This window comes from Hirundo rustica, chromosome 1, assembly GCF_015227805.2.
Source record: "Hirundo rustica isolate bHirRus1 chromosome 1, bHirRus1.pri.v3, whole genome shotgun sequence".
Taxonomy (NCBI): domain Eukaryota; kingdom Metazoa; phylum Chordata; class Aves; order Passeriformes; family Hirundinidae; genus Hirundo; species Hirundo rustica.
Genome location: NC_053450.1, coordinates 858526 through 881262, shown reverse-complemented (window position 1 = coordinate 881262; position 22737 = coordinate 858526). Strand labels below are relative to the sequence as shown.

The 22737-nt window shown below is 51.4% G+C and overlaps 1 protein-coding gene across 1 annotated transcript; it reads right to left on the bottom strand.

Annotated features, from left to right (window-relative positions):
* Positions 1-1742: 1742 nt before the first annotated feature.
* LOC120751878 (lymphocyte antigen 6E) lies at positions 1743-11837 on the bottom strand. The gene is made up of 3 exons (XM_040062372.2): positions 11707-11837; positions 7229-7348; positions 1743-6164 (listed from the first exon to the last, which is right to left on the bottom strand). The coding sequence occupies exons 1-3, from the start codon at positions 11756-11758 to the stop codon at positions 5956-5958; spliced, it is 381 nt and encodes a 126-aa protein (XP_039918306.1). The 5' UTR covers positions 11759-11837; the 3' UTR covers positions 1743-5955.
* Positions 11838-22737: the final 10900 nt, after the last annotated feature.

Below are 22737 nucleotides of genomic sequence, written 5' to 3'. Positions count from 1 at the left end.
TCAGCTTTTTAGAGACTCCTCCTCAGTTCCAGAGCTTTTTCCTCCTCCAAACCCTGTACTTGCCCCGGATTGAGAAGAGCCCTGTCCAGAAAGACAGCAAAGGGCAGGATATAAACCCCATAATGAGATCCCATCAGGAATACCGTATCCAGGCCTGGAGTCATAAGGAGATGGATGGCAGGAACCTGCTGGAGCAGGTCCAGAGGAGGCCACGGAGATGCTCCAAGGGCTGGAGCCAGGCTGGGAGAGCTGGGAATGTCCAGCCTGGAGAAAAGAAGGATCCAGGGAGAGCTCAGAGCCCCTTCCAGAGACTAAAGGGGCTCCATGAGAGCTGGAGAGAGACTTTGGAAAAAGGATGGAGGGACAGGACACAGGGAATGGCTTCCCCCTGCCAGAGGGCAGGGAAGGATGGGATATTGGGAAGGAATTCTTCCCTGTGAGGGTGGTGAAGCACAGGCTTCCCAGAGAAGCTGCGGCTGCCCCATCCCTGGAAGTGTCCAAGGCCAGGTTGGATCAACCTGGGATAAAGGAAGGTGTCCCTGTCCATGGCAGGGGACTGGAATGAGATGATCTTGAAGGTCCCTTGCAGCACAAAGCATTCCAGGATCCTGGGATGGGAAGGCCGGAATTCTGCCACCTCAGCCCCGTTTGGTGCCTCCCATCCTGGGATGAGCAGGACAACCTTGGAATGCCAGTGAGGAACATCTGAAGAGCAAACAGGAGAGACGTGGCACCACTTCTCTCGACTTTTCCAAGGAGCTGAAATATGGGAAAGCCCATCCTGGGCCCCTGGAGAGACAGGCAGATCCTCAGGGAGCAGCAGGAGCTGGGACATGGGTGACAACGTGAGGAGAAATGGGAACGCCAGGCAGCAGGGACACGTGGGTTTCCTCCATGACCCCTGGCTGTGCAACGTCCCCTCAGCCCCCAAAACATTCCCTGTCACCGCTGGAGCCCTCCCATCCCAAAAAACCACTTGCAAATCAGACTGCAAAATACAGATTGCAGTGGAAATCGCACTCCAGCCTGGAATTATCCAGAGAAAAGGAATGAAACTCCCAAGCCCATCGCTGCTGTTCTGCATTTGTCTTACGTTCCCCTGGGAATGTAATCCCCTTCTCCCATGGGATCCAGCAGGGATGCCCATAAAATCTTTAAACAAAAACAAGAATGACGTAACTTTGCAGAGCTGAGGGCTGGGAGAGCGAGGGGAAATCTCCAGAGCACCCAGCCCTGTGTCCGTGTGTCCGTGTGTCCGTGTGTCCGTGTGTCCGTGTGTCCGGAGGCGGGAGCAGGGCTGGATCCCTGGGAGTGCAGGAAGAGGAGCAGCTGCCCACGGACACCCACACAGGGCCCTTTCTGTGCCCAAAATAGCCACCCTCTCCCACAAGGAAGAGTGCAGGCTCCAAGGCCAAATCCCATCTCCACTCCCAGCAGGGTCACGGGCAAGTCAAGGATATTTATGAGCTATTGAAGGCAAAGACAATCCCTGCTCTTTATCCATCCCCAGGAAGAGATTCCAACGGCCTTGAGATGAAATGTAGGAATTTAACCCTCCTTTAGTCCTTCAATTCGGTCTGTCCTTTTATCCAGCCCACAACCCGCAGCCCTGAGCTTGGAATACAATCCAGGCATTTTCCTTCCGCACAAAAAAAAAAAAAAAAAAAAAAAAAAAAAAAAAAAAAAAAAAAAAAAAAAAAAAAAGTTAATATCTGGAATATCTGCACAACCACCCAAAAATCTCCAAGTGTATTTTTTTTATTAATTCCACATATATATATTTTTTTTAATTAGCGTTTAAGAAACAAGATGGAACATACACTTCACTTATACTTAGGTTAATATATTTAAAGGGATGGATGCTTCTTTATCCCGCTTATCCCGTTACAATAAAACACGGTTACAAATCTCACAGACAGGGATTAGTAAAATCAACATTTCAGGGAAACCACCTCGGATCATCCAAGAAAGCTGAAATAAAACGTGCCAACTTTTTTTTTTTTTTTTTTTTTTTTTTTTTCCTTCCTGCAACATTTTATTGGCTTAATATATTTTCATACGATGAAACGGGAGGATTAGGGCTGGGAAAAAAAGTGTCCCCATTGAAAATGTGGGACTTGGGAAGCCTCTCAAGCCTTTTATTTCTCAATTTCCACAATCAGAGCAAAGCTGGACGAATTAAAACCTCCAGTCTGTCTCTGCTGATGATGACTCTCTGCTTTGGGTGCATTTGGTTTGAGGCAGCTCATCCACCTCCATTTCGGAGATTTGGACTTCAAAGCTCCTCCACCGAGTCCGGCAAAAGCCAGTAGGTGGCAGGAACAACCCAGGGCTTGGCTTCCCCGGGCACCGTGGGCATTCCCAAAATGCAAAACCAGGAGCTTCTGTTCCCATCCCACCGTTTGACTCAGGGAGGCGTGGAATCCTCCAGGATCAAGGATCCAGAGCCACCTTCATCCCAAAAAGCTGAGACCAACCTAAACCTCCAGGCATCCAGATGTGCACCACATCTGCTTTTTCCAGAGGGCATGGATCCTATAACTCATCCCGTGGACACCACAGGAGCCTCCTTTTTTTATGGCAAATAAAGGCCCTGGAAGACAAATCCCTTCCAAAAAAAAACAACCCCAACTTGAGCAAATCATCACCAATCCAGGACATCCTCGGAGTAGCAAAGTGGATCCTTGGAGTAACAATTAGGCAACTGATCGTTTGCTCAGTTGGAGCAAGGAAGTCACGTCAGCTTTGTGGTTTCCAAAAGAAATTTTGCCCTGAAAAAAAAAATAAAAAATAAAAAATAACAATTCTCAAAACCAGCTGGAAGAACGGTGCTCATTTTGAAGTCCTCTCGGGCAAACAGCGAACCCCCAGATCCCGGGTGGGAAGCGCTGATGCCACGGGGGATTTTGAGCATTTTTGAACAATCCACAGAAATTCGAGCCCTTGGTGGGGTAGTGGGAGATGGCAGCAGCTGCTGGTGAATTGCAGCCATTTCCAGGATGGAAGCACTGAAACCATTTCCTCAGGAACGCGCTCCAAACAGGGCAGGTATTTCACTTTAGCTCTTAACTTCCAGTAAAAAACTCTTCCAGGATATTTTTATGCTTCTAGGGAGCCGAACCCCCTCCCCTCATAACCTCTTGTCTTGCCAGAACAGGTGAATATCAGAGATTTCTGCTCAGATTTCGATCTCTTAATTCCACAGCCCACAGAAACACATCCAAAGCCTTCAGGGCTGCCCCACCACAGCCCTCAAATTCCAAATCCAGCATTTGGTTTAGCAACCCACCAGTCTGAACACTTCATAAATCCTGCTTATTGCCTTATTATTAATGGTTTTAATTACCTCACCCGCCCATTTTTAGGCCTGGGTTTTACAACAGACGAGGTTCCCACCATATTTGTCATTCTGGGGATTTGGGGGCAAAAAATAAGCCCAGAGTAGGACCAGGAATAGTGAGAGTTGGCATGAGTGATGAGAAAGTGCTTGGGATTCAACTGTGACAAGCTGTCACCCGCTCCCTCTCTCAAACACACACGGATCTATCCAAGAGATCTTTGCCAGGAAAGGAAATACTGAAAATATCCCTTTTTCCATGTTCTAGCGTAGTGTACATGGGAAGGAGGAGACAAAAAAAAATAGAGAGGAAGGAAAAGCAAATTTCCAGGTGAAATTTAGCCAAGCGACCCTCGGCTCAGTCCCCTAGCAATTCCATGAGAATAATTTGTTATTTATTGGGATCAGCAGCCTCTGGATGCTCCTCTCATGAGCGTTTGTTCCCTGGCACAACCAAATCCTCAGCTGGTGCCAAGGAACCCCAAGAAAGGAAGGAGAGAGGAGACAACCTTGGAGGAGACCACCAGGTCCATTGTGGCATCGTCAGGATCCTCATAAAAGCATGGATGGACATCAGGACACAGCTGATGGCTCTGAAGTTCAGCTCTGTGCTAAAGGCAGTCGAGTCCCAAACCAACCCCAAAACCTTTTTCCATATGGACAGAACAGACAGAGCTCCCTAAATTCAATGTAGAGCGCTCTGGGTGCCACCTCAGTGTCACAGCAAGTGCTGAGGGACAAACGAGCCCAAAAAACGAGGCTTTGAACGCTTTTGGGAGGAAGGCAGAGGCACAGGGAAGCTGGGGAATATTCACCTCAGTTTAAGAAGCTTTTCCCCAGTTTTCCCTGCGCTCCATGTGCATAGCAGAGGTTTGTGGGGCACCTCAGGCCCCCACGGTCGCAGGAGGATGCATTATCCAAAGGAAGGCACATCCAAGGACCAACACGAGTGACGCATTCTTCCCAAATTAACCACTAAATTGCAGATCACATCCCACTGACCCATCCCTCCTGTTGGAAAAGCTGTCATTAACATGTGTCACTTTAATTAAAAAAGGGGGAGAAGGGAGTGGGGGGGAAAAAAAAAAACGTAAAACCACTTCTGTTACCAGTATTTCTGTACAGCTGCAGCCGCCTTTTCATTTACCACTCCTTGAAGAGGGGACAGAGGAGGGACTGAAGGTTTGTGGAGCTTTTGTTTGGGTTTTGACACAGAACAGGAGAAGCAGGTACAAGGCACGGCTAAAATGTGCCAACGCCTGCATTTTGCCGCTAGAAACAGGAAAAAATAAAAGCCCAGTGCACCTCTGATCAACTGGTGGAAGTGGCAAAAAGCTTGAACTTGGCAGTTTAAGGCTGAATTTTGGCTTGGTTTGTGTCGAGCAGGTCCAGAGGCAAGCAGAGTAGGCAGGACTGATGACACAGAGAGGGCAGGAGGACACATCGCCCACGGGACAGCTGAGAACTTCTAGGAAAAACCTTGCCAAAACACCTGGGAAGATCCCGGGAGCTGAGGGACAGCAGATGTGGAAGGTTGGGTGGGGAAATCACCTCCAGCAGTCCATGGGCACCATCAGGCATTGAAGGCTGGACCTAAACATCTGGGTACTGACATCCTCTCCTCTGACTTCACCAAACTTTTCAGACCTGCTGCCCAGGGTCATTCAGGTATCGCCATCGTGGTGGTCACCGTGACAAGTCCAATCGTGGGGAAACTGAGGCACCAAGTCTTCGTAAAACGCAGATTCACTTCAGCGTCCGGCTGCCAGGGTAACTGCTCCATTAGGGTTGGCTCAGAACCCAAAACCTGGCATTCACCACTAAAACGCACCTGGAAAAAGTCATTCCCAAGCGAGGTGGAACAAGCTGGCCCAGAGGCTTTTTTATCAGGAAGGACAGCAGGAGGGAGGAGATGGATTTGCTGCTCACAGCTGGAAAGGATGTGGAGATGAAGCTCTGAGGGTGAGGAACCCTCGTGCCGGGTGCAACATTGGGATTTTCCACGAAAGAGCTCCTAATCCCTGGAGCAAGGAAACACACACACGTCCCAACCTCAGGTAACAACAGGAGCAAGTTTATTCATGTCTGGCACTTACAGAACTCGGAAGGACAAGGTACACGGCATTGGTTTTCCAGAAAAGTCAGCCCAGGATCAGAAGAAACGAGACTATTTTATAAAAAGAGACTGCAGCTGCCAGGGGCCGGGAATGTGTCTCCCTTTGGATCCTGCATTCCCGCTGCCTGTGCCGCCCATGTGCTGGAGCAGACCCGGTGGTGCCTGGGGTGTGAATCTGTTCTCAGCGAGTCCCAACCTTAGAAATGAGGAGAGGGGCGGGGTGGGAGGGGCGTTATTAATAGGTAGAAAAAGCAGAAACCCTTCCAAAAATCATCCACCTCGGCGAAGGAGGAGCGAGAGCGCAGCGGGAGACGTCCACAGGAGGAGGAGAACAGCTCGGCCAAACCGCCCAGGTCTCCAGCGCTTGGAAGAGCAAAAAAAAGTCCGGGAAACAATCACCTTGGAAGCCTGCTGAGAAAGAGAGGATCTCCTTGCAGACAGCAACAGAGAAGATATTGGCTAACGAGACCCGTGGGAGGCGGCTCTTCCTCAGGCGGCCCCGTCACTCGCGAGCCCGGAGGACGTAGACGAGGCTGACGAGAATTCCCAAGGCCAGGATCGTGTAACTGGCTCGGACGCTGCTGGAACCGCTGATGTTGCAGAGGAAGGAGTCGCAGCAGTAAACGGAGGCGGCCGCTATCCCCAGGTTGATCCCGGCGCTGGGGCAGATGGGAGAGCATCCCTTTGAGATGGACTGGCCGGATTTGCCGCCTGGATTCGGGGCGGGGTGGAGAGGAAGGAAAAGAGACGGGTTTAGAATGGGTTTGGGGGTTTTGGGGGTTTCTGGTCACCTGCTCTGCAAAGGAATTACAGCGCAGGGAGGATGAAGTGCTCTGGAGAGGATGAAGTGGTTCTCGGAGACAGGGATCCCAGCCAGCCCCTCTTATCAAGGATTGTCCATGATAAGCTCCCACAAACACCCCAGAGACCACACAAAGCCCCAGGGACACCCCTTTGGATCGGCTAACACTCAGCCGCAACGGCTCCGGTGAGGAATCCCAAAAATCCCTCTAGAGCTTCACTCTGGGGCTCCTCAAGGGAGACAGGGAGCACTGCGGAGACACTCGTGAGCCAGATCCGCGTTTCCAGAGAGGCACAGCGCACGTTAAGAGGCAGGAAAAGAGGAAACCATTAGCACTGGGCTATGAAGGGAAGTTTATAAAAGCTTCCAGTCTCTGTTTGTGCACATCTGACCCACCCAGGCTGCAGACATGAAATTCCCCCATCTCCTGCCAGGAGAGCCAGGGTGGGCTCTGGAGATCTGCCAGAGCATCCTGCCTCCCTCGGGGCAGCAGCTGGGAAGGACAGAACTCCCCCAAATCTCTCCAGGCACTCAGGAAGGAAACCCGCAACCCTCCCTTCCCGCCTCATCCACGGAAAGCGAAGCAGAGGTGGGACTCGGGGATGAAGAACCCAAACACGAGGCAAAAAAAAAAAATAAATCAGCAGGAATAGCAACCCTGGAGCTTCTCACACAGGGAGCCTGCAGCATCCTCCACGCTTTCACTTATTCATCAGCAAACTCCCCGCCCCCAGCCCGAAATTCCCCCCGGACTCGCGGGCATCGGTGCAGGCACGTGGGCTTTAACGTGACTCCTCCTGGCGGCGCGTCCCTCCGAAGAATTCCCGTGGGATGGTCCGACGCTCCAGTTGCTAAGCAGAACTTTCCCTTTTTCCTCCCCCCCAGCCAGGAGAAGGCTCAGGCTCGCTGCAGCTCAGCAGGTGACCCAGGAGAGCAGCCAGGAGGGGCAGGAGGAGGTGCCGTCAGCACTCACCGAGTCCCACTCCGACGTACGTCGTCACGCAGTGGTTCTCATTCTCTCCGCACTTGACAGGCTTCAGGCAGGCCCAGTTGGAGGAGGCATCCGAGCAGGAAAAGCAGACGAGCGTGTGGGCTGCAAGAGAAAGGCAAAGCTCATTTAGGGGCTGGTGGGAAGACGTCCTCACTCGGAGGTCCCCACCTCTGTCCCACGGGGCATCTCGCATCCGCCCACAGCCGCGCTTTCTGTTTCAGTTTTATCAACCTGCAACAGGGTTTTATATTTTTTCCCCAAAATAATTTGCCAAGCGAAGGTTTCAAGCCTCAGGGAGGCATTTCAAGCTCTTATCAGCTAAAGCTGATAACACAACCCCAGCCTGGCACTTTCTGTCACCCCCGTTTGCACCAAGAATGTGTCCGAGCCACAGCTGCCAACCTGAAACCAAACTCCAGAGGAGAATTTTTGGGGTTTGGGCTCGTTCAGCTCAGCCATCACGGACATGGTGACCCTGCCTGGGGCAGGGGGGTTGGAACTGGATCACCTTGAGGTCCCTTCCAAGCGAAACCATTCTGATTTTGTGATTCTATGACACTGATGGGAAATGCTCCAGGTGTGATCACGGGCTCAAACTTTCCATGACCCGGCTCCAGGCACCAAGATCAGGTCATGCTTGAGCTGGAGCATGTGGTGGAAATGATTTTTCAGCTGCAGAAAGCTCAAGACCTGCAAGACCAGCAGGTCCCCTAAAATGATAGAATAATGAAATCATTTCAGGAAAAGACCTCTGAGATCTCCAAGTCCAACCATTAACCCAGCACTGCCAAATTCACCACTAAACCAAGCCTTCAGGCAACACAGCTGCACAATTTTTTTGAACACTTCCAGGGACGGCGGTGATCCCACCACTGTTCCAAAATTGGACCAGTGAAGAATTTTTTCCCCCATTTCCAAACTGAATCTCCCCTGGAGCAACCTGAGGCCGTTTACGGCTTCTCCTACAGCAGCAGGATGGACTAGCTGGCTCCCGTCCCTCATCACTCACAAAGAGGAATGATTGGGAAACAGCACCTGGGGTGGGAAATGGTCGTGGGGACAGCCTGGACCAGAGACTCAGCAGGGCCACGGGCACTTTGATCTCCGTGTTTTACTTACGGGAGCATCACATCCACGCTGCAGTTGTTGACCTACATACACAGGTGGATCAGGTCTGTTCCCACTGTTCCACGGACTCGGGATTTGGGAGCTCCCAGGCAGCCCTTCCACGAGGCACTGCCTTTCCCTTTCTGAATTCACAGGGTGCAGAGCAGGGGGTGATGCAGGGTGGGGAGCGCGAGGCAGCCCCATCCCTGGTCCCACCTCCTTCAGCCCCAGCACAAATGGATCATCAAAGCACCACGGAATGGTTTGGGTTGGAAAGGAGCTTCAGGATTCATTCAGTTCCAACCCCCTGCCACGGGCAGGGACACTTCCCACGGTCCCAGGTTGCTCCAAGTCCCCTCCAAGCTGGCCTTGGACACCTCCAGGGATGGGGCAGCCACAGCTTCTCTGGGAATTCATTTCAGGGCCTCACCACCCTCACAGGGAAGAAGAATTTCTTCCCAATATCCAACCTAAACCTACTCTCCTTCATCTTCCATTCCTGCCATTTAGAAGCCTTTCCTGCTTGTCCTATTCCTGTAAAAATAATCCCTTTCCAGCTTTCTCACAGACCCTCTTGGACTATTTTCCTAAGTGAAGCAGGGGAAGCCCTGGGAGAGCTCCTGGAGGCTCAGCAGTTCCCGACAAGGATATTTTGAAGAATTATTATTCGGACAAATATTGCTCAGCATCTGTCCCACTCTGCCACAGGACTGCGCCGCATCTCAAGGCTCTTCTCATTCCTCCTCTCAGGAAAATAAAAGGTCTGTGCAAGAAAAACGAGGGGAAAAAAAATAACAATTGTTCTCAGAGGAATGGCTTTTGAGCAGCCACAGCTGAGAAGGGGAAAGAAAACAAAATACAATCTCAGAGAAACAGATTAAAGTGTGTTAGTGGGAGAATGTCACAGCAGAGCAGCCAAATCTCTGCTTTGCAGGGGGAGCCAACACCTCAACCCCCCAAGCAGGAATTTCCTGGGCTGGCTCACGCATCCTCCAAGGATCCTCACCCTGGCAATGATCCCTACAACAAACCCAGGTTACCTGAGCACACCAACGCAGCCACCACAGCAGCGGGATTACAGGGCCACCAGCTGAGTCAAAACCCCCAGGAGAGATTCCTCGGTGGATCTCTGCATTTAGGAGATGGGCAGGAGGACGGGACCAGCCACTGAGTCACTGCCAGGTTGGCCACAACTCCATGTGGGACCTGGGAGTGAAGCCCAGCTCCGCTCCCAAGTCTCAGGTGACCTGTCCCAAACTCTTCACCTCACAACCACCCCGAGGGGGCAAACTGACTCATCCCAGGGATCTTCAGCAGTCGGGAATGAAGTGGATTACAGGATTCCTGTGGGCATTCTGGCAGGACAGATGTCCCCATGCCTATTTGCTCACTGCACCGAAGGCACGAACGAGTGGTGCAACGCTGTTCATTAAAGGTTCCAGGAACAAACAGGCCAGAAATCTTCGGGCACGACACAAAAGTGCTGTTGGGCATGAAATTCTCTGCCACGTGACTCAATCCCTGCTCCTGCCACTGCCTCTCCTACCTGTCCCCACGTTTTTCATTGTCACACCTACCCACTACCCCTTGTCTTAACAGAAAAAAAATCCTTCCAGGAGAGGCAGAGTTTAAGAAAGGAAATATTTTTCACTTTCTGCCCTCCCCCAAAAAAACACCCACTGCAGAGTTATGTGAGCACAAGCCGGCTGAGTGGTTTAGACAAAAGGCACAAGAGGGGTGGCAGAATTAATTTCAGGCAGCTGTAGACGGAGCAGAGTTGGAGCTCAAGGTTACAAGAGAAGAAAAAAAGGGGAGAAAAATCCCAAGACTGAACAATGCAAAAGAGAAGCCTTGTTTTCACCAGCAGAAGAATTTATGCCTTTATTTGTTTATTTGTTTGCTGCTCGGCTTCTCAGAGGAACAAAGCGCTCCCAAAACAGAGCAGGGCATTTAGGGGAATTCCTTCAGATAAGAGGTTGAACCATTCTCAAAGACAGGGAAAAAAAAACGCCTTTAAAAGCCCACTCTGGAGCTGGGCAGCACCAGGAAAATGCTGTGGCTTCGGCAGCTTTTCCATTCAGCCCGGATGCTGCTTTTCCATTCTCTTAGGCAAAATCCTTATCAAGATCCACAGGCAATGTCTTTGAGTAGGGGGTAATGCTCTTCTGTGAAATCCCCTCTGGGTATGCTGGAAGTGTTTCGTATGCAAAAAAACCCCTTTTGCCTAGATAAAAACTTACTTTTAAAGCTGAAAGGGTTGTGGTTTGTTGGTTGGTTTGTTTGGGATTTTTTTTTTTTTTTTTTTTGGTGGGGGGCGGGTGGAAATGAAACCCTTCACTGCCTTGGCCTGGCCCTCCATCCTCCCAGCTGGAACTGAGCACAAGCCAGCTGGGCTCTGCCCGAGACTCGAGGCTTCAACTGCCAGTTGCTTCCCGGATCCCACCGGGAGGGGGGAATTGGAAGGGCACCAAACAGCCAGCTTCATCTCAGCGGCGCCCTCAGAAAACAAGAAGGGACCCCGCTTGCCGAGCAGGGGCTGGGGAGAGCTCAGAACTCTTTGTTTGGCTCCTCCGAGCAGCGACAATACGGGAACAATACCGGGCTCTGCACGGCCCCAAGGAGTTTGGGCAGCGAGGAATGGAGTCGATGGGGAAGGAGGGGACGGCAGGCCCTGCGACTTGGGCAACTTGGCAGCTGAACGCACAGCAACAGGAACCGCGTTCTCGCCGGGCTCGGCGGCGGCCCCAGGATGCGCCCCACAGGGCATCGTCCCTTAGGGGTCACCGCTCCCCGCACCGGCCACCGCAGGCGGCCCCGAAGGATGCTCGGAGGGGGCAGAAGGAGCCAGAATCACGAGCGGCTCTGCCCTGACTTTGCTCCATCAGCCATTGCCGGGGCTGGGCTGCCTCTGCCCTCCACCCTCCTTCCTCTCGGCTGCATCTCAGCCCATCCCAGCGCCGTTATCCCGGCTGGCTGCGCCGAAAACGGGGAGCGGAGCCGGCCCTGCTCTTTGTTCGAGCTGCAACTGGGGAGAGCTCCAGGATATCCACCCGCACAGCCGGAGATGCTCGCCTATGCATACAGACGGGGAAGCCCCGAAGTTCCTGCTTCAGGAGGGACGCTGCTGCGAGGCAGGTCTTGGAAAGACGCCCCCGCATCCCGCTCCGAACCATAACGCGGCTCGGCGCTGTGCCCCCAACCCATTTTCAACCCTTATATCCCCTACAAACCTCCAACTTCCACAGCCCACTCTGCCGCACGCATCACTCCCCCAACCCCCAATTTGCTCTCTGGCGAGGGACCGGGGAAGCTGCGTGGGAGGCGATGCTGGCGGGGACACCCCCTTCCCTTACCTCTCTCCACGCACAGCACCGCGGCCAGCACAGCGAGCAGGAGCGCCTTCATGGTGCGGACGATGTGGCCGGAGAGATGCGCAGGGCGGCTGGAGGAGCTCGGGGCTGGCGGCAGGGCCGGGCGCCGGGGGTGGGGAAAGGGCGGCGGCTCCGCCCCGCGGGCCGGGCCCGGCCCCCGCACCGCCTCCCCCCTCCGCCTCCCCGGCCACGCCTGGTTTCGTTTCCCCGCTAGGGAGAACCGGGGCCGGGAAAGGGGCGCTGAAAAGAGCGCGTCGGCATGGCAGCGGCTGACCGAGGGGAAACAGAGCCAGCTTTCCCCTAGCCGTGCCCCAAGAGGCTTTTTCCAGCCCCTTTTGGGTCCCTACTGTTTCCTTGAAGGAAGAGACGAGAGTAGGGGGCTGCTTCTATGCTGGACCCCGCTCATCAAGTCCAATCCTTCCAACTCAGGTTATTCTGAGATTCCGTGATTCTCTGACTCCCTCTACCCACAGGACCTGCGATTTCCTGCCTCCCTTCCGTCCTCCGTGCATCTCCTCTCACAGATCCCCTGAGTACTCACACATCCTCACATCCACACATTCCAAACCACCCTGTGCGCACACATTCCCTGTATCCAGGGCTCCCTGCAGGGATCTCCTGCAGGCGAGACTCCCCCGAACACAGAACCTGTCCCTGCATGCAACACCCCCTCTTCAGGACTGACCCCTCCACACGCACAGCCCCCACCCAAGATCCAAGCACACAAAGAACCAACTCCCCCATCTGTTGACCAGAGCCTAAATTGGATTAGACGTACAGGATTGGGAAGCTTGAAGAGCCCAGCAGCTGGGGTGGCATGGGACAGCCTGGGCTACTCAGCAGGATGAGTCTTCAGGCCGTAAATAAGTCCCCTGATGTTGGAGTGCCCCAAATTCAGTAGGTCCCGTGGAAATAACAAAATCCTCTAGGAAACGAGCTGCAGCAGGAGACGTGGGGGAGGGCCCCTGTGAAACTGGCTGTCAGGAGAGCCTGGGAACGGAGGATAAGGCTGGTGAGCCAGCAGGAAACAAGCAGGCTTGACAAACTCTGTGCCACAGATGGGTTTAATTCGGCAGAGTCAGCATTTCTTGGCAAGTGCATCTGTCAGGAGAAATTCCGGCTCCTGTCTTGTCAGAGGCATTGAGAGCGCTCTGCTTGGGAAGCAAACCCACGCCTGCAAACCCCTGCTTCCCTTTTCTTTCCTGTGGCTCAGTTTTATTTGTCACTGCCAGGTATTCCAGCAGGAACTGACTTCCAAGCAGTTTCTGTGGTCTCATATCTTCCTCTGGAACAGGCTGCTGGGGCAAGCCAAACACTAAACGAATGGGAAGTTTCAGCTTTGTGGTAACTTGAGAAAATGTAATTCAGACACATGTACAAAACACCTGTTTCATATAGGCCAAGGAAGTAGATTTTAGTTGGATATTGGGAAGGAATTCTTCCCTGTGGGGGTGCTGAGGCCCTGGCACCGGTTGCCCAGAGAAGCTGTGGCTGCCCCATCCCTGGAAGTGTTCCAGGCCAGGCTGGATGGGGCTTGGAGCAACCTGGGATAGTGGAAGATGTCCCTGCCCACGGCAGGAGGCTGGAACTGGGTGATCTTTAAGGTCTTTTCCAACCCAGACTTGGGATTTTATGATACACTCTCCTCACCCCCAGGAGTGCAAGGATCTACAGCTCCCTGTATTTCTCCCACACTTACATTTAACATCATCAGCCCCGTGTTTTTCCTGGAGAGGGCCTGTGTGCTGATAAGAAGGAAAAGAGAGGAGGCCTAAGAGTCACAGAGGTCACAACCCAGCACGGGATCTGGAGTCATCCCGATACTGCTGGAATGTCTGGGCGGGAACAGCGCTAATGACAGGATGCTGCAAAAGGAAGAGGTCACCAGAGCCACCAGGGTGGGGTTTTCTGTGGTGGGAATTGCACCAGGTAAGGAAGCAAACCCTTCTGAGCGCTCGATGATCCTTTTGTGTCCCTTCCAGCTCAGGATATTTTATATTCTATGGCCTAAGCTCATCTCCCATCTTCCCCCTGCAAGGTTGTTGTGTGGGACGGACTGCAGAGCTCAACACAGCCCCTCTGCTGGTAGAGATTCCTGTCCTAGCCCAGCCCTGAGTGCCCCAGCCTCTTCTTGCAAGTTTGGATTTCAGTGCAGGACTTTACCGAACCATTGGCTTCATATCGTGAGCGCAAAGCCAAAAAATATTTCTTCACAAAAAGGAAGGGTGAAGCAAGAAAGGCAGCAGGGGCAGAGTCCAGCACGAGGAATGTGCTCTGTTCTGGGGAAAGGTGGAGACAGCGACAAGAACATGCTTGAGGGAGAAGGAGATAAGGAGATGTATCAGTGGCTGTAAACTGGTGATAGGGTAAATGTTTCACGGCTGTGGCAGGCTGGGGAGGACTGGGTTCAGTTAAAATCAGGAAATTATGCGTGTGACAGGTCCTTTGATGGGTCGGGGCAGCAGAGATGGTGCAGAAATTAAACCTAGACTAACTAGGCCTGCAAGGGTTTGATGTTGAACAGGCACTTGATGAGTTAAAGCTATTACTCAGGGTCAGTAAAAGCTTCTTCAACTTCTGTAGAGCCGGGCGGGGCGCAGAGAGGGTCCTTCCTCACCACGCTTTTGTTTCAGGGTTTGTGTGAGACTTCCTGGGCCTGGCCGTGCACGTGAGGCACCAAAACCCCAGAGGAATTCACAAATGAGACGTTTCCCCCTGTTAGTGGAGCAGAACTGCTCAAACCGCTTTCCTCCGATGACACAGGAAGGGGACAGAGTCCTTTTTTTTTTTTTTTTTTTTTTTTTTTTTTTTTTTTTTTTTTTTTTTTTTCCCCAGTAATTGCATCACACTTTGGAGCTGGGAAATTTTCTGGATTTCTCCCGGAGAGGGTTGGAACTGCTCTGTGGGAGAGTCCTATCTCACCTGCCAAAACGTGGAGAATCGGTTTGGCAGAGGCCTGGGAGGACATGAGAGAGCAGGAACTCGGGGTCTCCATCCTTGCTGCTTCCTCTCATCCCCAAAATTCTCTTTGTCCGGAGCACTTCGCTGCAGCATAGTCTGGGCGTGAAGGCCCTCCCTGCCCAGGTGCTGGCACAGCAACCCGGCACTCCACGGAATGCTGGAGCTAGGAATCCCCATCCCTGGAACCTCTGCTCACACCAAAATATCCTGCTGCACCCTGACTCCATATCCCAGCCCTTCCTCATCATCCCCCCCTGGATGCTCCTCCTCCTGAAGTCCCTCCTGATCTCTCTGCATCAGAGTTTTCCAGAAGACCCTCAGGATCATATTTGGAGCATCCAAGGATGTTCTGGACAGATTTTCCATGGGCAAACGGAGCTGCAGGTTATTCTTTGCTGTCTGAGGTGCCAAACAGGTCCCCTTCCACCTCTGCCGCATCCTGTGGGGAAGTGTTGGAATCCTGGAAACTTAGGATTTGGGGTTTTGGTGTATAGTGGCTCATGTGAGTCAAAATGGAGGATTTGGGGCGTTGTCTAAGTCCTTCTTCACCTTCTTCCTTCTTCTTCACGGATTTGGGTGGTTTTCTGTAACTGGGTGGAAAATGTCAGCATTGGGGCCTTGGATGGTCATTATTGGGTCAAAAGTATAGATAATATAGGTGTCATCTCGTTATTGGGGGATTATCACTTAAAAAACTTTGGAAAGAGTTAGAAGCTCTCCATTTTACCTTTGTTTTCTAAGAGCTCACGGCATGTGAGCCTGTAAATACTGTAAATAGATAAGATATAATAAACATTCCAAGTCCGGACTCAAGCCTGGAATTTCCCGAGTATTATTCATCCTGACCTTGGCAGAGAAGAAAAGAAGCCAAAACCTTTACAAATGGTGCCTGGTGTGAGGATAAACACCTGCTAGTGCCAGGTCAGGACCTCTCTGAAGGAAGGAAAAAGAAGCCGAAACCTTTACAGGGAAACACCTGGGATTTCTCTCAGGTAGCTACTGAGATTCCTGAAAATTCCTGAAATAAAAGTGCCCAACCAGATCTTCGGGCCACGCCATTCATTATATTTTTTACCGATAAAAAATCTCCATGTGCCTATCTGCCCCCTCCAACCACAACCTGCAGTCAGTATCTGGCTGTTGGATTGGTGAACTTTCACTTCTGGCTGACATCCACATTTCCTTTTCCCTTTCCTCCCCGAGCCTGAGGTGAAAGTGGATTTCTGCCTGGTGATGCTCAGCCGGTGTTGGAATTCTCACGCTTCCTCCTTCCAAATTCTGCATGACTCACCCTCAGCCGTGCTTGTTTTGACAGGAAAACGACTGTGACTCTTTAAGAAGTGCTTGTTTCTCAGGCAAAACCTTTAATTTCCCTGAGCAGTCTCAGCAGGGCCTTCCTCAGACTGTGCCCCTGGCTCCAGGAACCCCCTTTAAGCTCAAGCCCAACCCTTTAGGCCCTGTAAGTGTCCCTGTCGGGTTTTTCCCCCAGATTCCGGTGGTTTTAGAGTCTTTTTGCCCTCTGCAAAGCTCTGAGCCAAACGCAAGGAAGAGATGGAGTCTTCAGGTTCTGATTTTTCAAGGTTGCATGCTTCGTTTATTATTTCTTATCTTACAGTTTTCTCAGTGCCCCACAAAGGTCTGTGCAGCTGCTCGGGCATCTGGTGACTCCTCGACTCCTCCCGAATGGGGCTGTCGTTATCTTTTATACTAATTGCTACTCTTTTTTTTTTTTTTTTATCGTTACTTGCCAATACCTATCACTTATACTAAACAGGTCATCTCTACTTTGACCCAATCTCTTTAAACTACTTTGTGCCACCGTCACTGCTGAAAATGGAGTGAGGGAAGAAGAAAGAAGAAGTTGGAGACAGTGCCCACAATTCTCCATCTTGCCCCCATTCACTTCAATGCTAGAAACCTAAATATACTCTTTTTTCACCCTGTGATAAGCTAAACTACTATTTTTCACACTCTTGTGGCCTGCAATCCCTCTCGCAGTGCAGGAAGTCTTTCCCATGGACTGAGATCAAAGCCAGTGTCTCTCTGAGCTCTGGCTGGGGTCCCAGACCCCCCTGCCCAGGTCTCTGACCCTCCAGGGCAGCCAGAGGAATGCCCTGGACTCCAACATGTCCCTGTCTCCAGCCTTGTCCTGGATGGGCCTTGGCCGTGTGCTGGGATTTGTGTCCCTCTGTTTCTGGCCTCAGGTTGTGAATTTTAGGGTTGGAACTGATGATCCTTTTTTGCTCTTCCGACTCAGGATATTCCATGATTCTCTTCTCCAACACTGATCCTTAACTATGCAGTGTCTATCCCTGTCTCCAGGCCTGATTCCATCTCCTGGGTGGAACTCTGGACTGGTTTTATACCTTTTTTTTCCCCAATCCTGGCCTTTTTTTGTGCCATCAGAGGTTCTGGGCCATCTGCAAAATTTCCTGGGTACCTCCTCTCCCGCAACAGAGGCCTCATCTCCGGGTTTTTTTGGAGGAGGGAAGAGGCTTTTCATCCTTTCCCTTATTCCTTCTGCCAAAAAAATGCACTTTCCTATGGACAAGGAATTCTCCAGGCTCCAAGGAGGCAGCACAAAAATATGCTGAAGCTGTAGGCAAGGCGATAGGCTTATGGAGGTTTGTGGTGGAAATGCTGAACCTGGTGTTAAAAGCATTGGGACGGGGATGTTCCAGGGTGTGGAAGAACCAGAATAACCAGCAGGGCAAAGGAAAGGCGATTGCTGATTGCCGTGGAGCGCCGTGTGCCTGTGTCCATTCAAAAGTAGGGAAAGAACAAGCTGACCTTGGATAGGAAACTCCAGAGGACTGGGAGCGGGGTGGGACCCATAAAACACCCAGATAAAGTAAACAAAAGGGCTGGAATATTCAGGAATTTCATCCAAAAGGGGAAAAAAAAACGAAAGAGAAAGTGAGCAAAGAGAGCAAACTCTCTCCAAAAAGCCGTAAAAAACAAGTCCAAAATTTGGTTCGGTTTTTTTTTTTGCTCTGCCTTTCACCTTTTACCTTCACCTTGTGCTCGACCTTAAAAACACGAGGAGAATTGCGGGGCTTTCATCTTCTGGCTGCTGGTGGCACAGAATTGACTCAGGCCAGATGATCCGGGCACACCCACATTGGTGCCCCTGATCCAGTGAAATCCATAAAGGCAAGATCCGGCTTCTCCAGGATTTTTATATTTCCAAATCGCTCTCTTCTCCCCAAAGATCTCGCAGGGAGTTCTATTCCTCCAGTTTCCTGTGACTGCAGAAGGGAGTCTCTCATTCCCAGGAGCGGGGTCTGCTCGTTATCTAATTGCTGATTAACATCTAATTCTGCATCCTGGAGCTGCAGGCGGGTCCCGGGTGAGCTGTTGTGAGCACTGGGCACAGAGCCAGCGCCCGTTCCTGCCTCTCCTGGAGCAGGGAAAATTGTACCCCTGGCACCTCCAATTTCTTGTGCGGAATTTAAGGGCTTGTCTGAGTAAGGAATCGGCTGGAAAATGGGAAAAAAAAACCAAACATGATTCCTATTCAGAGCTCTCTCCACTTTGTGCCTCAGCGCTGCTTTAATGTTGACTGAAATCCCGGGACCCTTGGAGCTGAGCATCCTCTGGAGTGGAAGTTCTTTCCACATCACTGGATGAGCTTTTGGTTGCTTTTGCTGTCCAGTCTTTGTCTTGGAGCAACCTGAATCTCATGGAAGGTGTCCCTGCCCACAGCCAGAGTGGTTGGAATGAGATCCTTTAGGTCCCTTCCGACCCAAAACGTTCCATGATTCCGTGATAAAGCAAAGCCAGCCCTGGACACCCCAGTTCTGCTGTGATGGAGGGAACCAGCTCCACGTGGGAATGGCAGGAATGGGAATGACCAGGAATGAGTTCATTCTCCAGCCCCAGTGGAGACAGGAAGGAGATGCTGAGTGCAGGGTTTTTCCATGCTTTGCTGAATCCTAATTAAGGTGCTAAAGCTGCTGCTTCTGGAGGCAGTTTTCCAGCTCTTTGCCCTGCTTTAGGTGGCAGGAATTCCTTCTGATGCTGCCTAAAATCCTCTTTGCTGCTGTGTGAACCCCAGCACAAAAAGCAGGAGGAACAAAGCAGGCCGAGCTTTCCATTTGGAGGCTCTGGAAGGTTCTCATCCCGTCACACACCGGTTTACACTTCCCAGTGCAATGTGCAAGATTTTTCCATGGAGTGCAGAATTCCAACAGGGCTTTGCTTTTTTTCCCAAAGTTTGACACGTGTTAAACTTGTGATCCAGCACATCTTGCTCTCCTGCCAGATTGCTGCGAGGGAGATTCCCTCATCCCGCATTTTGTCCCACGTTAACTGGAGAGCTTTGTGCTTGTCCTTCCTAAATTACACCCTCTTTTCCCAGCCTAACACTTAAATTTACTGGAATCACCCGGAATTCTCCTGTCTGCAGATGGTCTCAGCTCGTCACCCGTGAGCTCAGTGGATTTATTGTCTAATACGTCACCCGAACCAGCAATTAAAACTTTGCATCCTCCCGCAGCCAAGAGGAGCCTTTTAATGGATCGTCCCTGCCTGACAGCGAATTGTTGGCTGCGATTTGCTCGTGATTTCAGCCCGACTGGGCTTTCTTGGTTTTGCTTCTGAGCCCAACTGGCAGCCAGGAGCTTCGTTAAGGCTGAGCTGTGTGACAGGCACCACTTTTACCGTCACAGGTTTTGCTGTCTTGGGAGGGATATCACCCACCTGTCACAAAATCCTTGCTGATCGTCCCTGCCTCCTCGATAGCCACTACACCTCTTTGATGATCTGTTTGAGAGCTTTTTTTCCCCAGTCTGGGTTGGCTGCTCTGTGTGTCCCTAGAGAGCCCCCTGTGCCCTCTGTAATAACAGATTATTTCCACGTTTCTTCGTGGAAAAGGCTTTGGATGAGGCACTCAGTGCTCTGGTCTGGTTGACAAGGTGAGGATTGGTCACAGGTTGGACTCAGTGGTCTTGGGGGGTCTTTTCCAACCTAAATGAGTCTGTGATTCGTTGATACCCAGTCTCCCAAAACACCCAGATTTCCCTGTTGCAGAGAAACAGGAGCAGGAGAAACAGCCTGCGTTTGGTAGCTGTGACAGATTTATTTTCCTGATTTTCCTGGACGCCGCTTTGGCTGACAGCCCTCACTGATTTGCATATTTGTGTCAAAAGCACTAATTTTATTCACTTTTGATGTGTTAATTAGTTCATCCCATTAATATCTGTGGCATCAGAGTGGTTCTTGCTGTTGTGTTTGATGTGGTTGTGTCCCCACACCTGTTTTCCCTCTTACTCCATACGTGGAAGCACAGACACAACTCCTGACTCTGCAAGTGCAGCTCGAAATTGTGGGATTGGAAACAAATCCTACACTGAAGCTCCAAGGATCACCTGGAACTCTTCTCCCAGAAAGCTCAGCCTGGAGAGCACGAGCACTCAAACCTCACACTGGAAAAGGGAAATGGGACTGATCCACTCCGTGGCGGGGAAAAAGGAGATTTTGGCTTTGCCTAAAGCTGAGCCACAGAAGCCTTGATCTTCTACCTGCACCTTCCTCCAGCCCATCGTGGAAAAGGAGCTGTGACCTCATAATCAGCCCATTCCTCACCTCCAGCCAAGGAGGAGAGTTCTAAACTCTCCTTCTTCCTTCTTTATTTGAAAGGGCTCCAGTGATTTTCCACTCAGAGGATCAGCTGTGACAAAGTCCATCCAGAATTCCCACCTCCAGATTTACTTTTCCATGACCTTCAGCTCCCACAGCCGGGAGCTTTCAGTCCTGGAACTAGGTGGGTGGACAAGACAGCGAGTAAATGCTGTTAAACACAATCCCTTCACTTCCAAAGAGCCAGTCGGGATAATCCTGGCTAATCCAGCTGCTTTGGCATCCAGAAATTTCAGGAAAAGAAAGGGTTCTTCTACATTTGCAGACAATTCCAGGAAACCACTCTCATTTGACCTTCTGGCAGCGCTTAAACTGCTGCAGCGAAAAGTGGGGGAAGAGCTGGGAGTAAGGGTCTGCAAAAGATCTGGATACGGTTTGTTCTCCCTCCTGAACTGCATCCACCCTGCTTCCCCACACCCTCACCGGACTTATCTCAACCCTCCACTAGTTCCTTCCCCTCCAGATGGTCTCTCCCACCAAGTTTTTGCTTTCTCATGTCCAGCGAAGCTGGTTGAGATATGAATTTCTCCTTCTACTTCCTCTTTCTCCTGCCAGCATGACAGGTGGTAAAACAGTAACAGCTTTGGCCTGGAGCCCAACTTTCTTGGGAGTTTTTTGGAAGCGCCTGAGGTCCTGCAGGGAAAAAAAAAAACCTCTGCAGGGTGTGGAGGACTTGCTCTTGGAGGATTTCTCCTGGAGGACTTGCTCCTGGAATTGGGATGCAGCACAGCCACCACAGCCCTGCCCTGAGCAGCCGGACATCTCTTCCTTCTTTTTGGTTTTAAAACTTGTTCTTCCCCTTCTCCATCCTGATTTTCCATCCCTTTTGAGGTTGTCTTTGGTGAGAGAAGATCAACAGCAGTTTGGTCTTTTGACATCTGTCGCCTGCAGGCACAGCTCACCAATCTGCTCAGTGGGGTGTCGGTGTGCCCTTGTCCCTGCCCACCACTGTGGTGTCACCTCCTTCATTTCCTTTGCTTCCCCTCCGTCCATTAAACAAAATGTTTAAAACCAGTCACCAGATCCAGAGCTCACGGCACAAAACATGAGGTTTGATGTGGAATCTTTCATCCCTCTGGAAAACCAGTGGCTCTGGAATCTGGGCACCGTGAAATGGCCTCAAAAATCCACATCCTTCCACATGTGCAACCAAAACCCAGCAGAGTCCCCGGGCAATGCTTCAGAAAAAGCAAAATATCTCATTTAACCATCAAACACAACAGAAAAAAAACAAACAAAAAACAACACCCTTCCCTTGTTTGGACCAGCTCTGGTTTCTCCCAGGACACAGCTGAGCTAGGGCTGCTGCCAGCTTTTCCTTTTCTTTTTTTTTTTCTTTTTTTTTTTTCCCTCTGTGTGTTTTCCAGGAACAGGAGCTTGCAGCCGGGGCTGTGACCCCAGAAGCTCTGAGCTGTTTGTGTGAGTCCCTGGCTGGCTGCCCTTCTTCTTCTTCTTCTCTCTGACACCCCCCAGGCCTCCTACAGAGCTTTTCTGTCTCCCCTCAGCTGCAGCTCCTGCGGGGACAGGAGGGAGCAGAGAGCGTGGAGGGCAAAACCAAACAAAGCTCGACACAATGGGTGGTTTCTCTGCCAGGAACGTGGGTCTGGTAGAAAGCCTCTCGCAATCTCTGAGTGACAGGGGTTGGCAACAGCTGTGTGAGGTTGTTTTGGCCCTGGGAAAAAAAAAAAAAAGAGGGGAATAGATATGGGGATGTCTTTTCCAGCTGGATGAGGTCCAGGGGGAGGCAGTGTGAGAGCAGCTCCCAGCTCAGCGGGCTGCCCCCGTTCCTTCCCTTCTCCCTCCCGCCTTCCCACTCACTGCCTTTCCTCTGCCAGCCACGTATTTCCCTCTCTGCCTTTCCCCCTCTTCTCTGACTAGAGAAGCTCATTTCAGAATGGGAATGGGAGGAAAGAGCCCGAGGAGGCAGAAGCTTCTCCCCGCTGAGGCCGGAGAAATGTCCACAAACCAGCTTTACTTCCCTCTGCTGGTTTACAAACAGATGTTTGATAACCAAACTCACCGTGAGCAAATGCACCGATCATCCCCTGTGCTGACACAACCGCGGAGCCATTCCCTGTGTTTCAGGCAGGGTGGGATGTTATTCCTCAAAGAGCTTTGGAAGTAAGAGACAAAACTATGACTTCAAGGGTCTCCTCGGAGCAATAATGATTTGAAGCCTGAACATGTCAGAAAGGCCATTTTCCGTGTGTTTTCTTGGGCGATTTGGATGTCTGGGGACACCTCGGATTCGAGTAGGCTCAGGAAATCAATGGGAGTTCAGCACCCGGCTTACCCAGGCTCTCTCAAAAATCCCAGGGGAAGCCCAACCACAAAACAGGAATCTCTGAGAGCGGAAATTATCCCGGAACAACGCTTTTATTTCAGCCGTGGCGGGGAGCTCTTCCAAGCCCG

Coding starts and splice junctions, on each gene's coding strand:
- LOC120751878 (XM_040062372.2), bottom strand. CDS start 11,758: ATGAAGGCGCTCCTGCTCGCTGTGCTGGCCGCGGTGCTGTGCGTGGAG. Junction 7,349..11,706: donor GGTGCTGTGCGTGGAGAGAG/GTAAGGGAAGGG, acceptor TTTCTCTTGCAG/CCCACACGCTCGTCTGCTTT. Junction 6,165..7,228: donor GTACGTCGGAGTGGGACTCG/GTGAGTGCTGAC, acceptor CCCCGAATCCAG/GCGGCAAATCCGGCCAGTCC.